Here is a 17,969-nt window from a genome sequence, read left to right on the forward strand (position 1 = left end):
TCTGGGTCTTCTTATATGGTCAATTAGATTTTTTCTGTGATTAATACTATATGAGACTCAATGCCATAAAAACACGATTATTACTATCTTCTGTAGTCTCACTACATTTTTGTTTATGTATTCTAAATAGATTCTTCTTAGCAGTGAATAATGATTCATTTAACCATTACTAAATACACAAATAAGATTTCAGTTCCTAATAATGGCAGCATATTTATTATGTTTAAACTGAATAGTATATTTTATACCTTAAAGTCCATTTCAGTTAGAATAATTTAGAAAGCTTTTTAATCACATAATCCACCAGTTAATTATAATCAATAATAAGCATTAATTTATTATATAGCCTTAATAAAAAGGTGAAAATAAACTGAACTCAGTGAAGCATTTTATTTTAAAAAGCAACAGATGGAAAAGTTTAAAAGGAGACTTCTCCTAGCTGGGTGCCTTCCAGAAGTATGGACTTCATTGCCCAGAATTCCCCAGCTACTATGGCTACTGCTTAGAATTCTGGGAGTTAAACTCACATATCTGGAGAGAAACCAGTTTAGGGAAGGTTGCAGTAAAAGCTAAGCTTTCCATGATATAATTTATTTAGACAAAAAGAAAAAGAGATGACTCACTCAAAATTTCTTGTGGGTAAAGATGATTCCTACTGACAACACTAGTCATTGAAATACAAGATCTGTAATTTAGTGCAACATGGTGAACAGAGCGTATGCCCACATATTACTCTAGTCTTAAAATATATTTAATGTAGGATTTTGTATTCTTTGGCACAATGGCAATTAAAAAACGTGCTGTGTTCCATCAACCACAGGCTTATTATCTGGAAGTTGTGCAGGCATTCAGTAGGGTACAGCTCCTGTAATGGGAGAATAACCTAAATAAACAAATTCTCCTTTTCACCCCAAAAAGAAAAAGAAAGGAAATGGAAAACATCTCATTTTCCCACTTTGGTAGCAAAGTCCGTAGCAATATTGTTCTGTATTTTGGCCCATTTATCGAGTTCTGCTGCCCTGTCATTGTTCAGAAACGATGAGTTGAAACGCAGGATAAGTTAGACGTCATTTACAAACCAATGGAGCAAAGCCCAGGAGAAAAAAAGTTGCTGTTCATTTTTGTTGTGAAGTGAAATTTCCCATTTGCAAAATACCTAGTAGCAGGAAGAATGCAACGAAGAGGGCATATGATTGCTGAGAGACTCCAAGTCATCCTATAAGCAGATTGGATCCTGCATCTGATAATGCCATCATTCTTCTCCTGTGTACCGTGTATATTGCATCTCCATATATGAGGCTGGAGTTTATAAAGCAGAAGTGGGCAGACTTGAAGCTTTATATACTACTGTTGGATTGTACTAGTTTGTAAGGAGTTGTGTTTTTTATTAGAACCTTAAGTTATACCAGATCCTTGGAATTAAAACAGTTCCGAGATCAGGAATTTGTTTTGAATATTAGAATTGAGTGACCCTTCTTGTTATTTCACCCAGCGATCCCTTCCTGGTTATCTGAAGCTTTCTTCATAATTTAGGGCATAAGTATTGTTTAAAACATGAGAGCCAGAAACACCGCAAATCACCCACTGATTTATGTTTAGATCAATTCTAGCTTTGGTTCCTTCCTGTTAAAAAGATCTCAGTAGCAGTACAATACAAAAATGATGTACGAAGATAGCATGCTGTAAGTCTAAAATAGCCATGTTTAGTCAGACTTATAGTAAACCTTTATTTACTGTTGATATTAATAATGTGTATATTTGTTCCTAGATACAGTTAAAAGTTCCGTAGCAAAGTTGTCCTTCAGCTGTCCCCTGAAAGGTCACTACTGCCTATACAGTAAATCGAGTTTTACTCTCATCAGTCACCAGCCTCAACTTTGGATCCATATCATGTTTCTCTTTCAGCAGGTGTGTGCAATATAAATATATACATCATAATAATTGTGAACTGGTTGTCAATTAAAATCAGTGTTAACTGTAATCCATAGAGATATACTGATATAAATCAGTGTTGGTCTCTTTGGGTCAATGTCACACTGAACAGGGATTCAATACTGCTGTTCATTATACTGATTATACAGACAGACTGGGATCAGGGTTTGGATACTGATTTTGTTACATGTTATATATTTATTCATTTCATAGATGAAAGGGAAACGCTCAACTATCAAACAGCACTGCAACAAATTCTGCATATCATTTAATTAAGGCAATGGCAGGGTTTGCTACTTGCTACTATTAATATAAAGATATCAAAATTCTGGATAGTTTTGCCAATGTTTTCTGAGTGTTGGGCAATTTTCCTCTGCCTTAGAAAATAATGGGGTCAGGTTGATTTAGGACCTCAAAACCCAACGTACTTCCATGGAACATAGATGAATTGGAACAAATGGGTTCACGGACTTTGATATATTTCTAGTATGCTCATCTATATCAAGATATACTTTGAAGAATAAAGTCTAGAAGAGGTGCTCTTAATCATTTAGTGAAGCTAATTATGAATTCATGTTGACAATAATTTTATAAACTACTGATTATTATTGATCATTCTCTTTGTTACGACAGAGGTGTGGATAAATATATTTGGGGTGCTAAAAGTAGATTTAAATCAAAATCAAATTGTGGAGCCACTGACAAAAAAAAGCAGTGGAAAAAGCAGTCCAGGATCTGGCTTCCCAAAGTCCTCCAAGTCTTGCTGAAGCATGTAAGGGGCAGGATGGCTACTGCCCCACTAAGTATGTTGCATGCCTGCCACAGGAACCTGGCTGATTCTCTCACAAGACCACTAGCTAGTTCCCATTCCCACTGGTGCCCTTACCAGCACCCAGGCAAATGAATGCTCTGCAGCACTACGGATAGGTATACTGAGGCTGCTGTCCCTATCTCCAGGCAGCATGATGACCCCATTGTCATAACCAGTCTCTGGGGAGGGATCTTTTTCAATAGCATGCCATCTCATCCATCTTGCCACTCCTCAGCTGTTAAGTAGTAATGCAGCTTATTGGTGACTCTGCAGTGGTCTGTCAGCTACTGCCATTGCCTCATTCAGCTTTTCCACCACCTCCCCTAGTGACACTGAACACTCAAACGCTCTTCAGGCTGGGAACCAAAACACCTCCTCAACTGACCAAGATGTTGCTCGGTGTTATTATTGATGATATTTTTGTTCAAATAATATTTATGTTATTTCAATTTGTATTCCACTTTTCTCCTCCAAAAAGCACCCAGAGCAGTGTTATTATTTACACGCTAATTATGTCTGCAATGTTGTACGTCATTTCTTTGCAGGCTGCAATCTATACATGACAAAATTAAGGAGGGGGAAAAGAGAGAAAACACAGAAGCTTTATCAATAGGCATCTGCAGGGAAAGAAAAAGGGGGGCAGGTGTTAAAATGTGTGTCATGAGATCATGATACAAAAAATGTGGCTTATGTACTCATGCTAAACCTCAAGGTGCAAATACATAAAGGTGGAGTTTGCATCATGACGTTATCATGCACATGTTCACATTTTAACACAGTCTCAGCTTGTTCTGGATGCTTATGGCTTCACCATCTCCCCCCTTCCAGCACTTCCTTTTCTAATGGACAGAAAATTATTTTTTTTTTTTTTACTGAGCTGAAATGTATGGCAATCTTCCCCAGTCTTGGTGCCCTCCAGAGATGTGGATTTCGATTACCTCAGGACCCAGTTTGGGGAAAGCCAATGCAAGATATAATACATTTTTCCCCCGTCTGGTATTTTCCAGTTATGTTTCACTTCATCTCCCATCTCTCTTAGTCAGCATGTCCAAGAGCCTTGAGCTCTGGAAGATGGCCGGTGTTGAAATCCACAACATCTGAGGGGCAGATGTTATATAAATTGGAGAGGGCAGCCATATACTTTCCTTAGGGGAGTTAGGCCCAATCTTGCCTTTTCAACAACCTTTGATGGTTAGAACATTCATCTCAGTTCTTTCACTGTTTTATTTTGCCTTCCCTTCTCTCTTTCCATCCATTTGATGCTTTCCTCGTCTTCCTGTTTAATTGATTTAAATGCTGGAAAGACAAACTCATTTTCTTAATTTCTAGCTTATCTATTACATTTTGTACTACAAAGAAACATCACTGCCAAATGGAAGGTCTCAGCTCCCAGATCTTGGATTTGGAAACTTGAATATTCTGCTATTTTTCTTTGTTCCTTAAAAAAAGTGGTATACACACTCACATGCACACGCACACAGCAGGTTGTGTTTCAGTCGAGGGTATTGCCAATTACCAAACTTTTCAAATGAGGAAATGTAAACAGGTTTGGGGTATCCTGTGTAGCAGCATTTTAACATGAACTTCTGGCGGAGGGGGGGACTTCATTCAGGGATAGCAGCTTCAGGTTTTGATTACAGCTTCAAGTCCCATTCACAGTACAGGAGAGTCACTTTCTGTAGTGGAAGGCTTGTGCGAGGAGGATACTGGAATGGAGGATCAAGGCTATCAGGAGGGAAGGGGAGCATTCCTGAGCAAGTGCTTCCTCAGCCCGCAGCAGGACCATGAGAAGGTGAAGAAGCTGAGACTGGCCCCTCCCTAGAGTCTCACGGGTTATAGCCACTAGTTGCTTTAGCATAGGTTGAGTCTGGCGAGATTCTGTCTATTAGGTGCAAGCTAATAAAGGAACTATACTGGACTGGAGTGCCTCGTTGTCATTCTTGGGCTGGGCCTGACACTTTCCTGTGATGTGTTCCCATGCTGCTGAATATAGCTGGATATCATAATCACACTGTTTGGGTCAGTCTCATGAAACCTCTTGCCCCACTGCCCCTCTCCATTTTCAGTAAACACCTAGTGTGTTTCAGATTAACTGGATTGCAAGCCTGATTATTTTTGGGTCTCTGCTGGTTATAATGTGCATGGTAGCAAAATAAACTTAATTAGATATAAAGAGAACATTTATTTGCATTCAGCCACAAGCAATTATTCTAGTCCATAATGGATCCCCTTGTAATAAGCTTTCCTCTCTGTTGATGGAGTTAACTGGGAATTCTGGGTACTGGGAAATGCTATAATAATTTTCATTTTTAAAGATGTAGTTCTCCTTTTCTCCTTAGTTAATGTGGAAGCCTATGCGTATGCCTTGAAATGATTGTTAGTTCTGATGGGAACATTATTATTATTCTTTCTCTTACTAATCGTTCTATCAAATCCTGGAGTCTGGGCAAATCAGCAATTAAGCTGTATGTTAGAACTGTTCGTTATTGCATTATGCTGTAACAATTATACACACACACACACACACCATTTTATTATGGACTGGCTGTAGGTTAAGATGCCAACTGATAATATGAGAAAGATGAGTGTAATTTCCATATAATCAAACTGTATATGCTCACCTGGGAATGAACATCCCTGAATACAATAAATTTTACTCATTAACAAACATAGATTATGCTGTTGATCAGTTTAATTTGAAAATACATAATTAAAAATAAATCAGGAAAAATTTTAAAAAATTGCTTTCTAATGTTTAGCATAACATTTCAGTTGGAGATAAATGAATGTTTTTCTCTGAGATTGGAGCTAATTTAAAAGAAAGGAGTCCATCCCAAACCTGTTTTCTCTCTGCTCAGTTTTAGTAGTTTCAAAACTTTGCAAATCCTGTTTAATCATAAGTTACAGTTTGACAAAAATAGGAAAAAGAAGTGAAGATGATGGAACTTGCAGAGATTGCCAAATTGACATCATTGATCAGAGAAAAGACATTATCTAAGTTTATGATTGACTAGAAATCCCTTATAGACTTTTTGTGTGAAACAGAAAAAAATGGATTGGTTTTGATGTTTAAAAAAAAAAATAGAAAAAATTAAAATCGTGATGTAATCGTAGAAGAATAGGTAAATTTACATTTATATTTATAACTGTTGTAAAGAAAATTAGAAGCTACTTCTTTATATTTTCTTTCTTTTTTCTTTTCTCACTTTTGGTCCTTCCTTCCTTCCTTCCTTCCTTCCTTCCTTCCTTCCTTCCTTCCTTCCTTCCTTCCTTCCTTCCTTCCTTCCTTCCTTCCTCCCTCCCTCCCTCCCTCCCTCCCTCCCTCCCTTCCTTCCTTTTCTTCATTATATATATTAGTTTCGGTTAGTTTTTATCTTTCTCTATAAAATATAAATAAAGTTAGATAAAAAGTAGGAAAGAAGATTGTGTTGAAGCAATTTTGGTTGTGGCTCTGAGAATTAGATTTTAATTTATAGATGAGTCAACCTGTTGTGCTGTGATAGATGCTAGGCTTGTATTTTGCTGAAACATTGCTTATACTGTTGGTAAGATCTTTTATAAACACAGTCTATAAAATTGCATGGCCACAATTATGACATGATTTGCATTGTCTTACACTAATGCTCAAAGATGGATTTGTCAAAACCATGAAAATCTTTAATTTCATTTAATCTTTTATGTTTAAAAATGGAAGCAGAGAAACAGAAGTTCTTAAAATGTCATCAAAAGTATGTTGATAGTTTTGTTGTAATGTAAGCCATTCATCCTAACCGTACATATCTGTATGTTTATTTATGTTTACATCAATAATTACACAAGCCCCAAAAGATGCTATGCCACCATTGAAACAAAGCAGTACCAGCTTCATTTGAGAACAACTTTCTGGGTATTCTCTCTCTCACTCACTCCAAATATTGTCCTCAGTTAAAGTCACTCAGCACATAGCTATTCTCATCAATATCTCATGGGATTTAGTTAAAGAATCAGGGCCATATCATTGTTTGCCCAATGATTTTGGATTATGTGCTATCAAGTTGTTGTCAACTCTTAGTGACCACATACTGTAGTCAGATTTTCTCCATGACAATCTGTCTCTAACCTGGCCTTCAGATTTTTTAAAGGTGCATTCATCACTGCACTGAGTCTATCCACCTTTATGCTGGTTGTCCTCTTCTCTTTCCTCCCACCTTTCCCAACATTAGAGCCCAACAGCTAGGTGTTTGCATTATGTGTCCAAAGTAGAATAAATTTGAGCCTGGTCATTTGTGCCTCAAGTGACAACTCTGGGTTGATTTGTTCGATGATCCATTTGTTAGTTTCCTTGGACATCTATGGTATTCTCAGGAGTCTTCTCCAATACTAAAGTTCAAAAGCTTTAGTCAATACTTTTCCTATTCTGCTTCTTCAAAGCCCAACTTTTACTTCCATAGAGTATCACAGGGAATACCCTGGCTTGCACGATTCTGATCTTTGTAGGCAAAGGCACATCATGACATTTTAATATCTTTTCCAAGGCTTTCATGGCTGCTCTACCAAGTGCTAGTCTGTGGCATATTTTTTGAGTTGGCCCAATAGGATCATATTTTGAGAATACTGATTTAATACTTGATTGCAAAAAGTGATTTGTTGTGATGCCCAATTTCATCTAGGGATGCAAGAGTATTTAACCTGATACAGTGGATGATTCTCACAAATGGAAAAATAATACCTGAAACAGTATTGTTTTTCTTTTTGTCTATTAGAGCTTGTTCCCAGAACCTTTGTCCATGCAGAATAATTCTTTGCAAGTCCTGAAGGCCTTGTGGGAAAAAACCCAGCTGAAGGGAACACATAGTTTTGAAACTGCAATGGTGCAATCTACATTTCCACATAAGAAGGTATTTTTTTTCTTATGAGCCTTCATGGGGGCGGGGGGTGGGGTGTTGTCTTCATTTATTGCAAGAAAAATCAGGACCATAGCTCTGAATCTGCATACAGGATGAAAACACTTAAATTCTCAAATTTGGAGTTTTGGAAGTGATGCTTATTGCTTGATATTAGAAGCCTTCAAACCAAAAATGGTGGAAACTGGTTATAAAGAATTATCTCCATCCCATTTATCTTTGTTATATCTATGATAATCACACATGGCTAGCTAAACCATATGAATAATTTATAATACTGTGCCTTCTGGTTTGCTAGTGCTGTTCTGGTTGCTCTGGCCTCCTCTGTTATGGAGTTTTAAGCTGTTTGTGATATCCAATATTTTTTTCTTATCCCTTTCTTTTATATACATTGTTTTAATTTATTGTACCTCACTCTGACAGAGTTCAATCAGTAAAAAAAAATGAAGTCTTCTTCAGGTCATGCTCAACACCTGTTGATATCCTGATGATAATCATATTGTTTTCTTGGCTACAGTCTAGACTGCCTTCTTTTGCCTTCTTCTCTATTGCCCAGTCTGGTCTAGAGCCCTGAAATCTCCCACCCAGATACTGTCCATGAATAACACTGTGAAGTCCTTGGGGTTCTCTGAGCTTGGTTCTTTTCTTGCAAATGTTTCATTACCCTGCTAGGTAACATCTTTAGTGCTAGAATGGGATGGGTTTGCTCTCTGTTTATATACTGTGGCATGCCCTGCCAGTGTTGGTGGGGGTGGGGGTTTTGTTTTGCTCCTCTGGTAGTTTCTCGATTAGGGTATTGTTCACTGCTTGATTGTGTGTCTGGTGGTAACCTCTGCTTATCTGGGTGATGATTGCTGGTGAGCTATTCTTTTTTCTTTTCTATTGCCTCTTTTGAATAGTGTGTAGATGCTGTTTATCTCTATGTGTCTGTTAATTGCTGCCTTGTCTGAATACCAAGCTTCCAAGAATTCCCTTGCATTTTTGGATTTAGCTTTGTCTAAAATGCTGACAGTTTCCCAGCTAAAACTATGGTTACATCTGTCCATGTGTTGTGAGATTAAGGACTTTTCATCACGTCTTCTGACTGCTAGTTGGTGTTCATGGATGCGCTCTACCAGTCTTCTGCCTGTCTGTCCTACATAATGTTTGTTGCAGTCCTTGCACTGTATGTTGTAGATGACTCCTGTTTTTTCTTCTTGTACTACTGGGTCTTTTGGTTTACTTAAGATATTTTGGAGGGCTTTAGTTGGTTTGTGTGCCACGGAGATGCTATGTGGTTGTAATAGTCTGTTGGTGGTTTCTGAGACATTTCTGATGTATGGCAGTGTGATCCTTTTCATAGTTTGTGTTGTAGTAGGTTGAGTGGTCAGGCACTTTTTGATAAAGTTGCGTGGATATCCATTTTGTTGGAAAATGTTGTATAGGTGGTCTGTTTCCTTTTTCTGGTGTTCTGGGTTGCTGCAGTGCACTTGTGCTCACTTGAATAATGTTTTTACACAGCTCCTCTCCCACAAGAGGAGCTGTGTAAGAACATTATACTCTTTTAGTTTTTCCATGATGCAGCACTTCTCCGTGTGCTGGGATGGCTATAGGAAAGCACTCAATTATGTGATCAACATGACTTCAGTCTGGCGCCACTAACAAAATAGTGTTGACTTATCTGAAGTTATAAAGCAAACTGATCTAGGCCTATAATTCTTCCAATTCTTTAAGAATAGCCTGTTGGATGAAATTGGGAACCTTCTAATCTAGTTTCCTATATCCAGCAGCCATCTGTCAGATACCTTCAGGAAGTGCCCAAGAATGCTCTGTAATTTCCTTTTCCCATTGTAGATCTCCAGCTCCTGTTATTCAGAAATAATACTGTCTATGAAAATCCTACCAATCTGTCATAGGTAACATTCATTGTCCTTCATGACTGGAGGACAGTGGCAAAACAATACACAGGAATTCAGATTCTGATCTTTGCCATGTTTCCATTTATGCCATCTGTTTGTAGAAATGTATGAGTTTTCTCACTAATCCTTTCCACATGCTGTTAATACAAGAATGGAAAATGCAAATTGGTTTTTTTCTTATTTACAAAGAGAAAGGGGGAAAATCATTTCAAATAGCAGAGAAGCTACCATAATGAATTGTTTAGTTGCCTTTTGCAAAGTCACATAGTTGTGGGTTATGGCAGGGACTCCAAAAGAGTAATGATTTGTGCAGGCTCTGTCCTGTCAACCTTTGCCCTTTGAAAAGATTACTGTTCCAAAGCAATTGCATTTTCAAAGTTTTGTAAATAATACTGTTTCAAAGTCAGCAAAGAATTTCTGGTCAAATCTATTAATCTTTAATTGGGTTCAACTGAGTGACCAGCACGGAATCTGTTTAAAACAAAAACATATTTGAGGTAAGCTTTGACTGCCTACAATTTTCTTTTTTATAACAAGAAAAAAATATATTTGCAACCCTAACTTAAAACTGCATAATTGAAACCAAGCAATAAGAAATTCTTTCTCAATCCTTCAGTGATGCTTTGATTTTTAAAAAATCTAGAAAACTTTTAGAGTAGAAAAGTGCTACTTCAGTCAAGTAGGAAACCCAAAAGGATGATTTTTCATCAAGACATTTAGTCTTTCCCTGACTTTGATTACCAAAGGCAACCCACAGCAAATCATCAAATACTTTTTAAAGACTCCTTGGTTTCATAAACTTGTAGCGATACCTTCCAAAGGTCCCTCTTTTTAACAGTAGTGTACCAACATATTTGATACCCAGAATGGATCATTTTTTTAACACCCTGCTCCTTTGTTGCTGAGAACCAGTTTGGGGTGGTTGTTAAGGTGTCAGACTAGAAACTAGGAGACTGTGAGTTCTAGTTCCACCTTAGGCACAAAGCCAGCTGAGTGACCTTGGGCCAGTCACTCTCTCTCAGCCCTAGGAAGAAGGAACTGGCAAGCTGTACTTCTGAAAAATGTTGCCAAGAAAACTGCAGGAATCAAAACTAACTTGCAGCCACACATTTTTATATATATATAAAAAAATTGTCACCACTCATCTCTCCAAAAAGCGACTCTGGGCGGTTTACAGAAGACTGTGAGTTTGGTAAAAAGGTAGCAGCAAGCTGACTCCACATTTGCCACTAGCCTCCTAGGACTTTGGCAGCACCACCCTTATTGCCTATACCCAGGGTGGACCGTCCCCTTACTACTCCCCTCGGTGCACCACTGCTTTTTAACACCTCTAAGAACTCAGTGAACCTATTTTTCTCCCATTTTGGTCTTATGAAAGTCATACCATATAAAATAGGAAGAACAGCTGTAAAAAACAAAAATATAGTTTCAATAGAAATAGAATACATATCACTACAACAGGAATAAGCCTATTGCTGCAGATTTAAACCCCATGAATTCCGTACCCATTTATGGGTAGCCCACAGTAGCCACAGCAGTCTCCCACTTGTTTTCTCCAGCAACTGGCAATGAGAGCTATATAGCCTTTGATACTGGAGATAGTATGGGTAGACATCATTATCTCTTAATCAGCATTACTAATTGTTAGATTATTATTCTTTCCATTAGGAGCTCTGGTGGAATGTACATCTCTCCCGTATTCCCAAGTAGTCCTATAAAATAGATCAGGCTGAAAAAGTGTGAGTGGCCAGGAATAACCTCATGGGCTTTATGTTAAGTGGGGTCTTGAACTGGTGTCTCCTCTCTCATAGGACAACATTCTAACCATTATACCACTCTGCCATAGATAGTACTTGATAGCCTTTTTCTCCATGAATTTGTCAAAGTTAGTCATTCTATATGTTATAATAGTAAATCCAACTGTTTTAATATGCATTGTGTAACACATCATTTTATATCTAGCAAGCCTCTTACCATTTCATTATTTGTTTTTGCATTTATGCATAATGTATAGTCCCCCCATCTAGCTTAACTGACTGAGCAGTATTCCGGTCCCTATCATTTCAAGTGCTCTTCTCCAGCAGTACGATATACATACATACATAATTGGGGGGGGGGGAATGCTGTATAAAAATTAATCCCTTCCACTGATGTCACCACATCAGTAGATGCAGAACTTTGAAAGGCTGAATGGCTAATGTGTAGTCTGCAATCCTTCAAACATTTCTCACCTCTGATTTATGGCTTAGCATGTTAAATATTTCTGGCCGACCGTGGTTCAATCAGTAAACTGTACTTTCAGGCTAAGGGTAGCGTGGGAACTGTCAATAACTGACTCAGGGTCATGCAATGAGCTTTACTCCTGATAAGGATGTGATCTGGATCTCACAAGCCTAGTCCAACCTTCTAACCATGTCAGTCCACTGCCCACAACCCAAAATAAAGTAATCCACTGAGGGAGAAGATTCTTCATCCTTCTTTCTCCCCAAAGAATAAATTGCTGCTTATGCTGATTTTTCAAATCTGCTTCAGATTGGTAAGCAAGCAGTGTAGGGAGAATCTTAAGGGCTTAAAAATGACTACAGAAGAAAGATAGAAACATGCACTTATTGTCTTTCATTTCCTATATTTTAGGATAACCATATCTGGGCTGAAAAAATTCAGATCACTCATAGATACCAGCAAAGTTAATGTTCTGTATCTCTTTGCTCCCATTTAATGATCCTTCAGATTTTTGCAAAGCAGATATAGTAGTCCTGCATTTTAGAATCTACCTAAACTATTTCTGGTTAAACACACACACAAACTCTCTCTGTATACATAAACAGACAAACACACAAACACACAGATATGATGGAGATGGGCAGGGGGAGGAAAGTCAGTCTCAATAGTATGTAGTTTGAGTCTTGAAGAAATATTGCTTGATTGAGGAAACCCCCAAGAGGAGAATGTTCTTAGAAAAGATAAATCCTTCTCAAAGATCATTCTTTTTCTCACAGGGCATGCAAAATTCTCCAAATCCATCAAATATGTAATATGCACAATATGCAAAAATATGCACAAGGAAATCCTATTATTCTCCAACATATTATATAATCCAATATATTATATAGTCACATTGCCATTTGAATGGAGGGTCCTTAGCACTGAGGTCTATTCTGTTGCTCGCTTTCAGTAAGAATCAGCGCATAAACAGAGTATCGCTACAGCTGTAGCATTCTGCACAAGTAGAGTATTCCAAACCTTGTAAAAAATAAGGTTTGGGATATTCCTTCTAGAGCTAATTAAACTTCCCTACTTGGCCACAAACCTTCTGAAGAGTTGTAATTCTTAGTTAAAGTAGTTGCATATACTCATCACATGAGCCCAACTAGGTATAAAAATTCTTCTTTTTTAAATGTAATTCATCTTCAGTTTATATTAAATTATTAGTTTGGAAGACTGATTTAAAGAAAAAGTGTTGAAGGTTCTAAAAAAAAAAACCCTGAAAGCCCTAGATCAATGCTTCTCAACTTTGGGAACTTTAAGATGTGTGGACTTCGACTTCCAGAATTCCCCAGCCAGCATAGATGGCTGGGGATTTCTGGGAGTCGAAGTCCACACATCTTAAAGTTCCCAAGGTTGAGAAACACTGCCCTAGATCATACACAGCATCCAAAATTCTTTAGTGTAGCCTCAAAGCACTTCCAAATGTTGCTCCTAAATCTTGGTGAGCCCCTTAAAAGCTTAATACTGCTTGTGGCTTAAAATGTTTACGCACGCCTGTTCTAAACTCATCCCCTGCCCCTTACCATTCTAACACCAAACAGCAAGGGTAAGCAGACATCAAACTTGCCAATTTTACAGATAGACTTCACTAAACAACTGCCCTGTTTAGTGATTGTTTAAAGTTACAACACTGAAAAAGTAACTTTATGACCAGTCCTCTCATTTATGACCATCACAGCATCCCTGCGGTCATGTGATCACCATTCAGGCATTTCAAAGCCAGCTTCCAACAGGCAGAGCCAATGGAGGAGCCAGCAGTAAAATCACAAGTCATGGTCATGTAATGCTTGCTTGATTCACTTAACAACCATGGCAGAAGTGATGTCATAAGTCCAGTGTGGTCATGTGATATCTTGCTTAATGACCGCATTGCTTCGTGATGGAGTTGCCAATCCCAATTGTGGTTATTAAGTGAGGACTATCTGCACTTTCATTTTACTATGTACCCAAGGTTTACTAACCAAAGTAGATGCAAAAGATGTAAGAGTTTTGTGTGTTTGTGTGCTATATGTGTATCAGAGCAAATTTGAACTCACAATCCTTTCACACAAACTTTATTCATGATTAGCCCAGTTTTCTTCATGGCAGCAAATTGAGATGGAAGAATCATTTTATCATTGCTACTATTAAATTATTATTATTTGGGGACCCCAAACCATTGCCAATCCATTGCTAATCATTAAAAGTCTATCAAACGCTCTAGATCATATTTGGCCCATTCCTGCAGTAGAAGAAATGCAATACTCGCAGACCATCTATGGGAAGACAGACCACATGCATCCATGTGCTCCTTTTACTGTTTAAATCAGAGAACCTTATTCTCTTTTATTTGTGAGTGGTGCAGTATAATATTGAAGAAATGGATCTGTTCCAAAATAGATTCCACATTCCCCACAATGCTAGTGCTGTAACACTGTTTTACAACATGCAATTATAATGTGAAAGCTCTACTAACATTCCTCTTCTTAATGTAACTCATAGCCCACCTGGTCCACAGAATTTTCCAGGTTCCCACACATAGTCTTTGCCTATATGTAATCTTCATTTTCTACCACTTCTCTTATTTTCTTACCAGGAATGGAAAAGGAATATTTATTTATTTATTTATTTAGTGGACTTGTCCCCGCCCATCTCCCCACAATGGGGGACTCTGGGTGGCTTACGTCAAATTAGATGAGGGAATGGTGGAGTAGCCATAGGATTTTCTCTGCTTGGTAGCACTAGGAGCCCTCCATCTAGAAACATTCTCACCAATTGTTTTCACTTGCACTTACTTCCAAGTAAGTAAATCTCAGATTATGCCTTTAAACTCATCGATTCCAAAATTAAGGGACTAAATTTTGGCTTTGGTTGTTTGTATGTTCAGCTATAACTATCCCGTTGAGTCCCAGCATGAAGAAGAGAAGAATGCAATTTTACTTAAGCTCTATAGCAGGTATGGGGTGTCCAGGGAGGGGTAGCACCTGTGGTGGAGGGGCCTGCCATGCCCTTTCTAGAGCTGCTTATTCATCTTTGGTTCCCCCTCCCCCCCGGTGCTCAGCTCTCACCTGTGGTTCCAAGTAGCTGTAACCTGCGCAGCAGCCACAACCCAGTAAACTGTCTCAGCAGATGGGCCAAACCAGGTGAGGGTAGCTGACAGGTCTTCAATTCTTGGTGAGGTCTTTCCCAACATGTGAAGTCTGGCCCTGGCAGATTGAGTGGAGGAGACTGATCAACAGTCCAACAGGCAAGAAGGCAAGCCCAGTCGGCGTTGTGGAGTGCTAAGACCATGGCAAGACACTTAGATGTCCTGGTCATCCACTGCAGCAGGAGAGGTCTCAGCCTTAATGGTTCTCCATGCTACTGGATTAAGGTCTGTTATGCCAAGAGAGTGGGATTGCCCCTGTGCAACAGCTGTTCCATTTAAAACTCCATCACATACACACAGGTTTCTGTTGTGCAATTCATCTTCATCTACAACTCATCTGCAAATCATCTCAGTCCAAACCTAATTCACTGAGCCCTGTGGTGATGGGGGACTGGTGAAGCAACAGGTGGAGATGACCACTGGCAGTTGTAGTCACAAACCTGCATGTGGGCAGCCCTTGGACCAGTGGTCATTCATCTTAGTACCTGGGGCAGCAGAGATGTCCGGCAGCATCCAGGGTGACTGGCAGCCCTTTTAGGATAGCACTGCCCACCCTTGCATGAAAAAAGGTACCCTAAACATTTCCTGCCCACAACATCTGGCTAGCTAACCATGGCAAGCAAATCATCTTCTTAACAGTCGATCATCAAGAAAAACAAATCAAAGAAAACTCATTTTCAGAGTCTGGAACATTTATATCTTGCTAGATAGAGACAAGGTGTCAAGGCCTGAAAGACAAACAGCACTCATAGCAGCCAGACTTCACAGTTATAGCACTGACACTGCCACACTCAGAGAGACCAGCCTGGCAGATGAGGGTGCATTACAGGAAGCAATGAGTGGATATACATTCTTTTGGAAAGGGAAACCACAGACTGACAACTGGACTCATAGAGTAGATTTTGCAATCAAAACTGTCCTGCTGAAGAACATCTCTACTCTACCCACTGGAATAAATGAATGAATTATGAAGTTCTGCTTTCCTCACAGCAAGTCCCAGGATATCACCATTATCAATGCCTATGCACCCACTCTCATGAGTCTAGACAAAGACAAGGAAGGTTTTTATGAGGACCTGGACCAGATTATTAGAACAACCCCCACCAGTGACAAACTCATCATTCTGGGTGACTTCAGCGCTAGAGTGGGGACAGACAGCAACAACTGGGACAGAGTCCTCGAGAGACATGGAGGTAGGAAAACTAAATAGCAATGGCCTGCTGTTTCTGAGCAAATGTGCTGAGCGCAACCTGTGCATCACTAACATGATGTTCATACTTACAAACAAGTACAAAACTACCTGGATGCATCCCAGGTCCAAACACTGGCACCTACTTGACTACATCATAGTATATCAGCATGACCTTAAAGATGTCACCATTACCTGAGCCATGCAAGGTGCTGAGTGCTGGACAGATCACAGGCTGGTCCATTCTGTCCACAACCTGCACATAGCCCCTTTACATTGTAAGCAACCAAAGACTGTCAAAAAGTCATTCAAGATCAGCAGACTGCAAGACCCAGTCAAGTCCAACATTTCCAAGATAGGAGCCTGTTCTGAAAAGTAGAGTTTAAAAATGTCATCATGCAGACTGCAACAACTGTACTCGGACTGAAAACCCGAGCACATCAAAACTGGTTTGATAAAAATCATGAGACCATTTAAGCAGCCCTCCAGCCCAAGAACAAGAACTATGCAAACTGGCAGAATGATCCATCATCTGTCTCAAAGAAACCCAAGTTTAAGCACCTGCAGTACAAAGTACAGGCAGAACTGCAAGAAATGCAGGACAAGTGGTAGCAGAGAAAGGCTGAGCAAGTGGAATGCTATGCAAACATGCATGCCACCAGAGAGTTCTTCAGTGCCATAAAGTCAGTTTATGGTCCTTCTAAATTAGGGTGCTGTCATCTGATGGGTCGAGCCTGATCAAAGACCAGAAAGGACTGAAAAACCACTGGGATGAACACTTTTCCAACCTACTCAATAGGCTGTCCACAGTTGATCATGATGTCTTACATCACATTCCTCAGCTGCCAGTCTTGTATGACCTAGACCTGCCTCTCTCTACCAATGAGATCAAGAAAGCAATCTTGCAGATGAACTCAAATAAAGCACAGGACAGGATGGCATTCCTGCTGAGATCTACAAAGCACTAGACCCAAATACCTTCAGGCATTTCCAAGACAACTTGGAAGACATTTGGTCCACAGAAGAGATAGCGGCCTGACGATTTTTATGATGCCTTCATTGTGGCTCTCTACAAAGATAAGGGAAGCAAATCAGACTGCAGAAACTACAGGGGCATCTCACTGCTGTCCATTGCAGGCAAGATCCTTGCCTGCATTCTCCTGAACAGACTTGTCATTGACTTAGAAAGGAACATCCCAGAGGCACAGTGTGGCTTTCAGCCAGAACAGAGTACAGTAGACATGATATTTGCCATGAGGCAAGTCCAAGAGAAGTGCATCAAGCAGAACAAGCCTCTTTACTCTGTCTTCATTGACCTGACAAAGGCATTTGACACTGTAAACAGGGAAGCTCTCTGGATCATCCTGAGATGTTATGGATGCCCAAGGAAATTCATAAAGTTGATTCAGCTATTCCACAATGGAATGACAGGACAGGTTTTTTACAACAGTGATACATCAGCTGCATCTGCCATTCCAGTAGGGTAAAACAGGATTGTGTGCTAGCCCCAGTCCTGCTCAATCTGTTCTCTGCTTGCATGTTGTCATGTGCTGTCCAGGGTCTGAAGGAGGGAATGTACATCAGGTACTGATTGGATAGCTCTCTCTTTGACCTTTGCCGCTTGAATGCATGGACGAAGTGCCTCCATACAGCCATCCAAGAAACCCTCTTTGCTGATGACTGTGCACTCCTGGCACAGAAAGACAGTGATCTACAGTTGATGCTGAACAAATTCTCAGATGCTACTATGCTCTTCAGCCTGATTATCAGCCCAAAAAAGACAAGTGTTTTACCAGCCTGTGCCAAATACCAACTCTGTAGAACCAAAAATCACTGATGACAACACCAGCTGACAAATTTA

The 17,969-nt window shown here is 39.4% G+C and overlaps 1 protein-coding gene across 1 annotated transcript in view; it reads left to right on the forward strand.

The window, feature by feature from the left end:
• The window catches only part of VEPH1 (ventricular zone expressed PH domain containing 1), a 115,640-nt gene that overhangs the window by 75,003 nt on the left and 22,668 nt on the right, over positions 1-17,969 (forward strand). The window contains exons 8-9 of the mRNA XM_007427216.3: positions 1,769-1,908; positions 7,486-7,620. Of these exons, the coding sequence (XP_007427278.1) occupies positions 1,769-1,908; positions 7,486-7,620 (275 nt within the window). The remainder of the gene's footprint in view (positions 1-1,768; positions 1,909-7,485; positions 7,621-17,969) is intronic.

The sequence above is a fragment of the Python bivittatus genome, unplaced genomic scaffold (genome assembly GCF_059951505.1).
Source record: "Python bivittatus isolate LINGU-HERP-01145 unplaced genomic scaffold, Pbiv_v1 ctg000980_np1212, whole genome shotgun sequence".
In the NCBI taxonomy this organism is placed as follows: Eukaryota; Metazoa; Chordata; class Lepidosauria; order Squamata; family Pythonidae; genus Python; species Python bivittatus.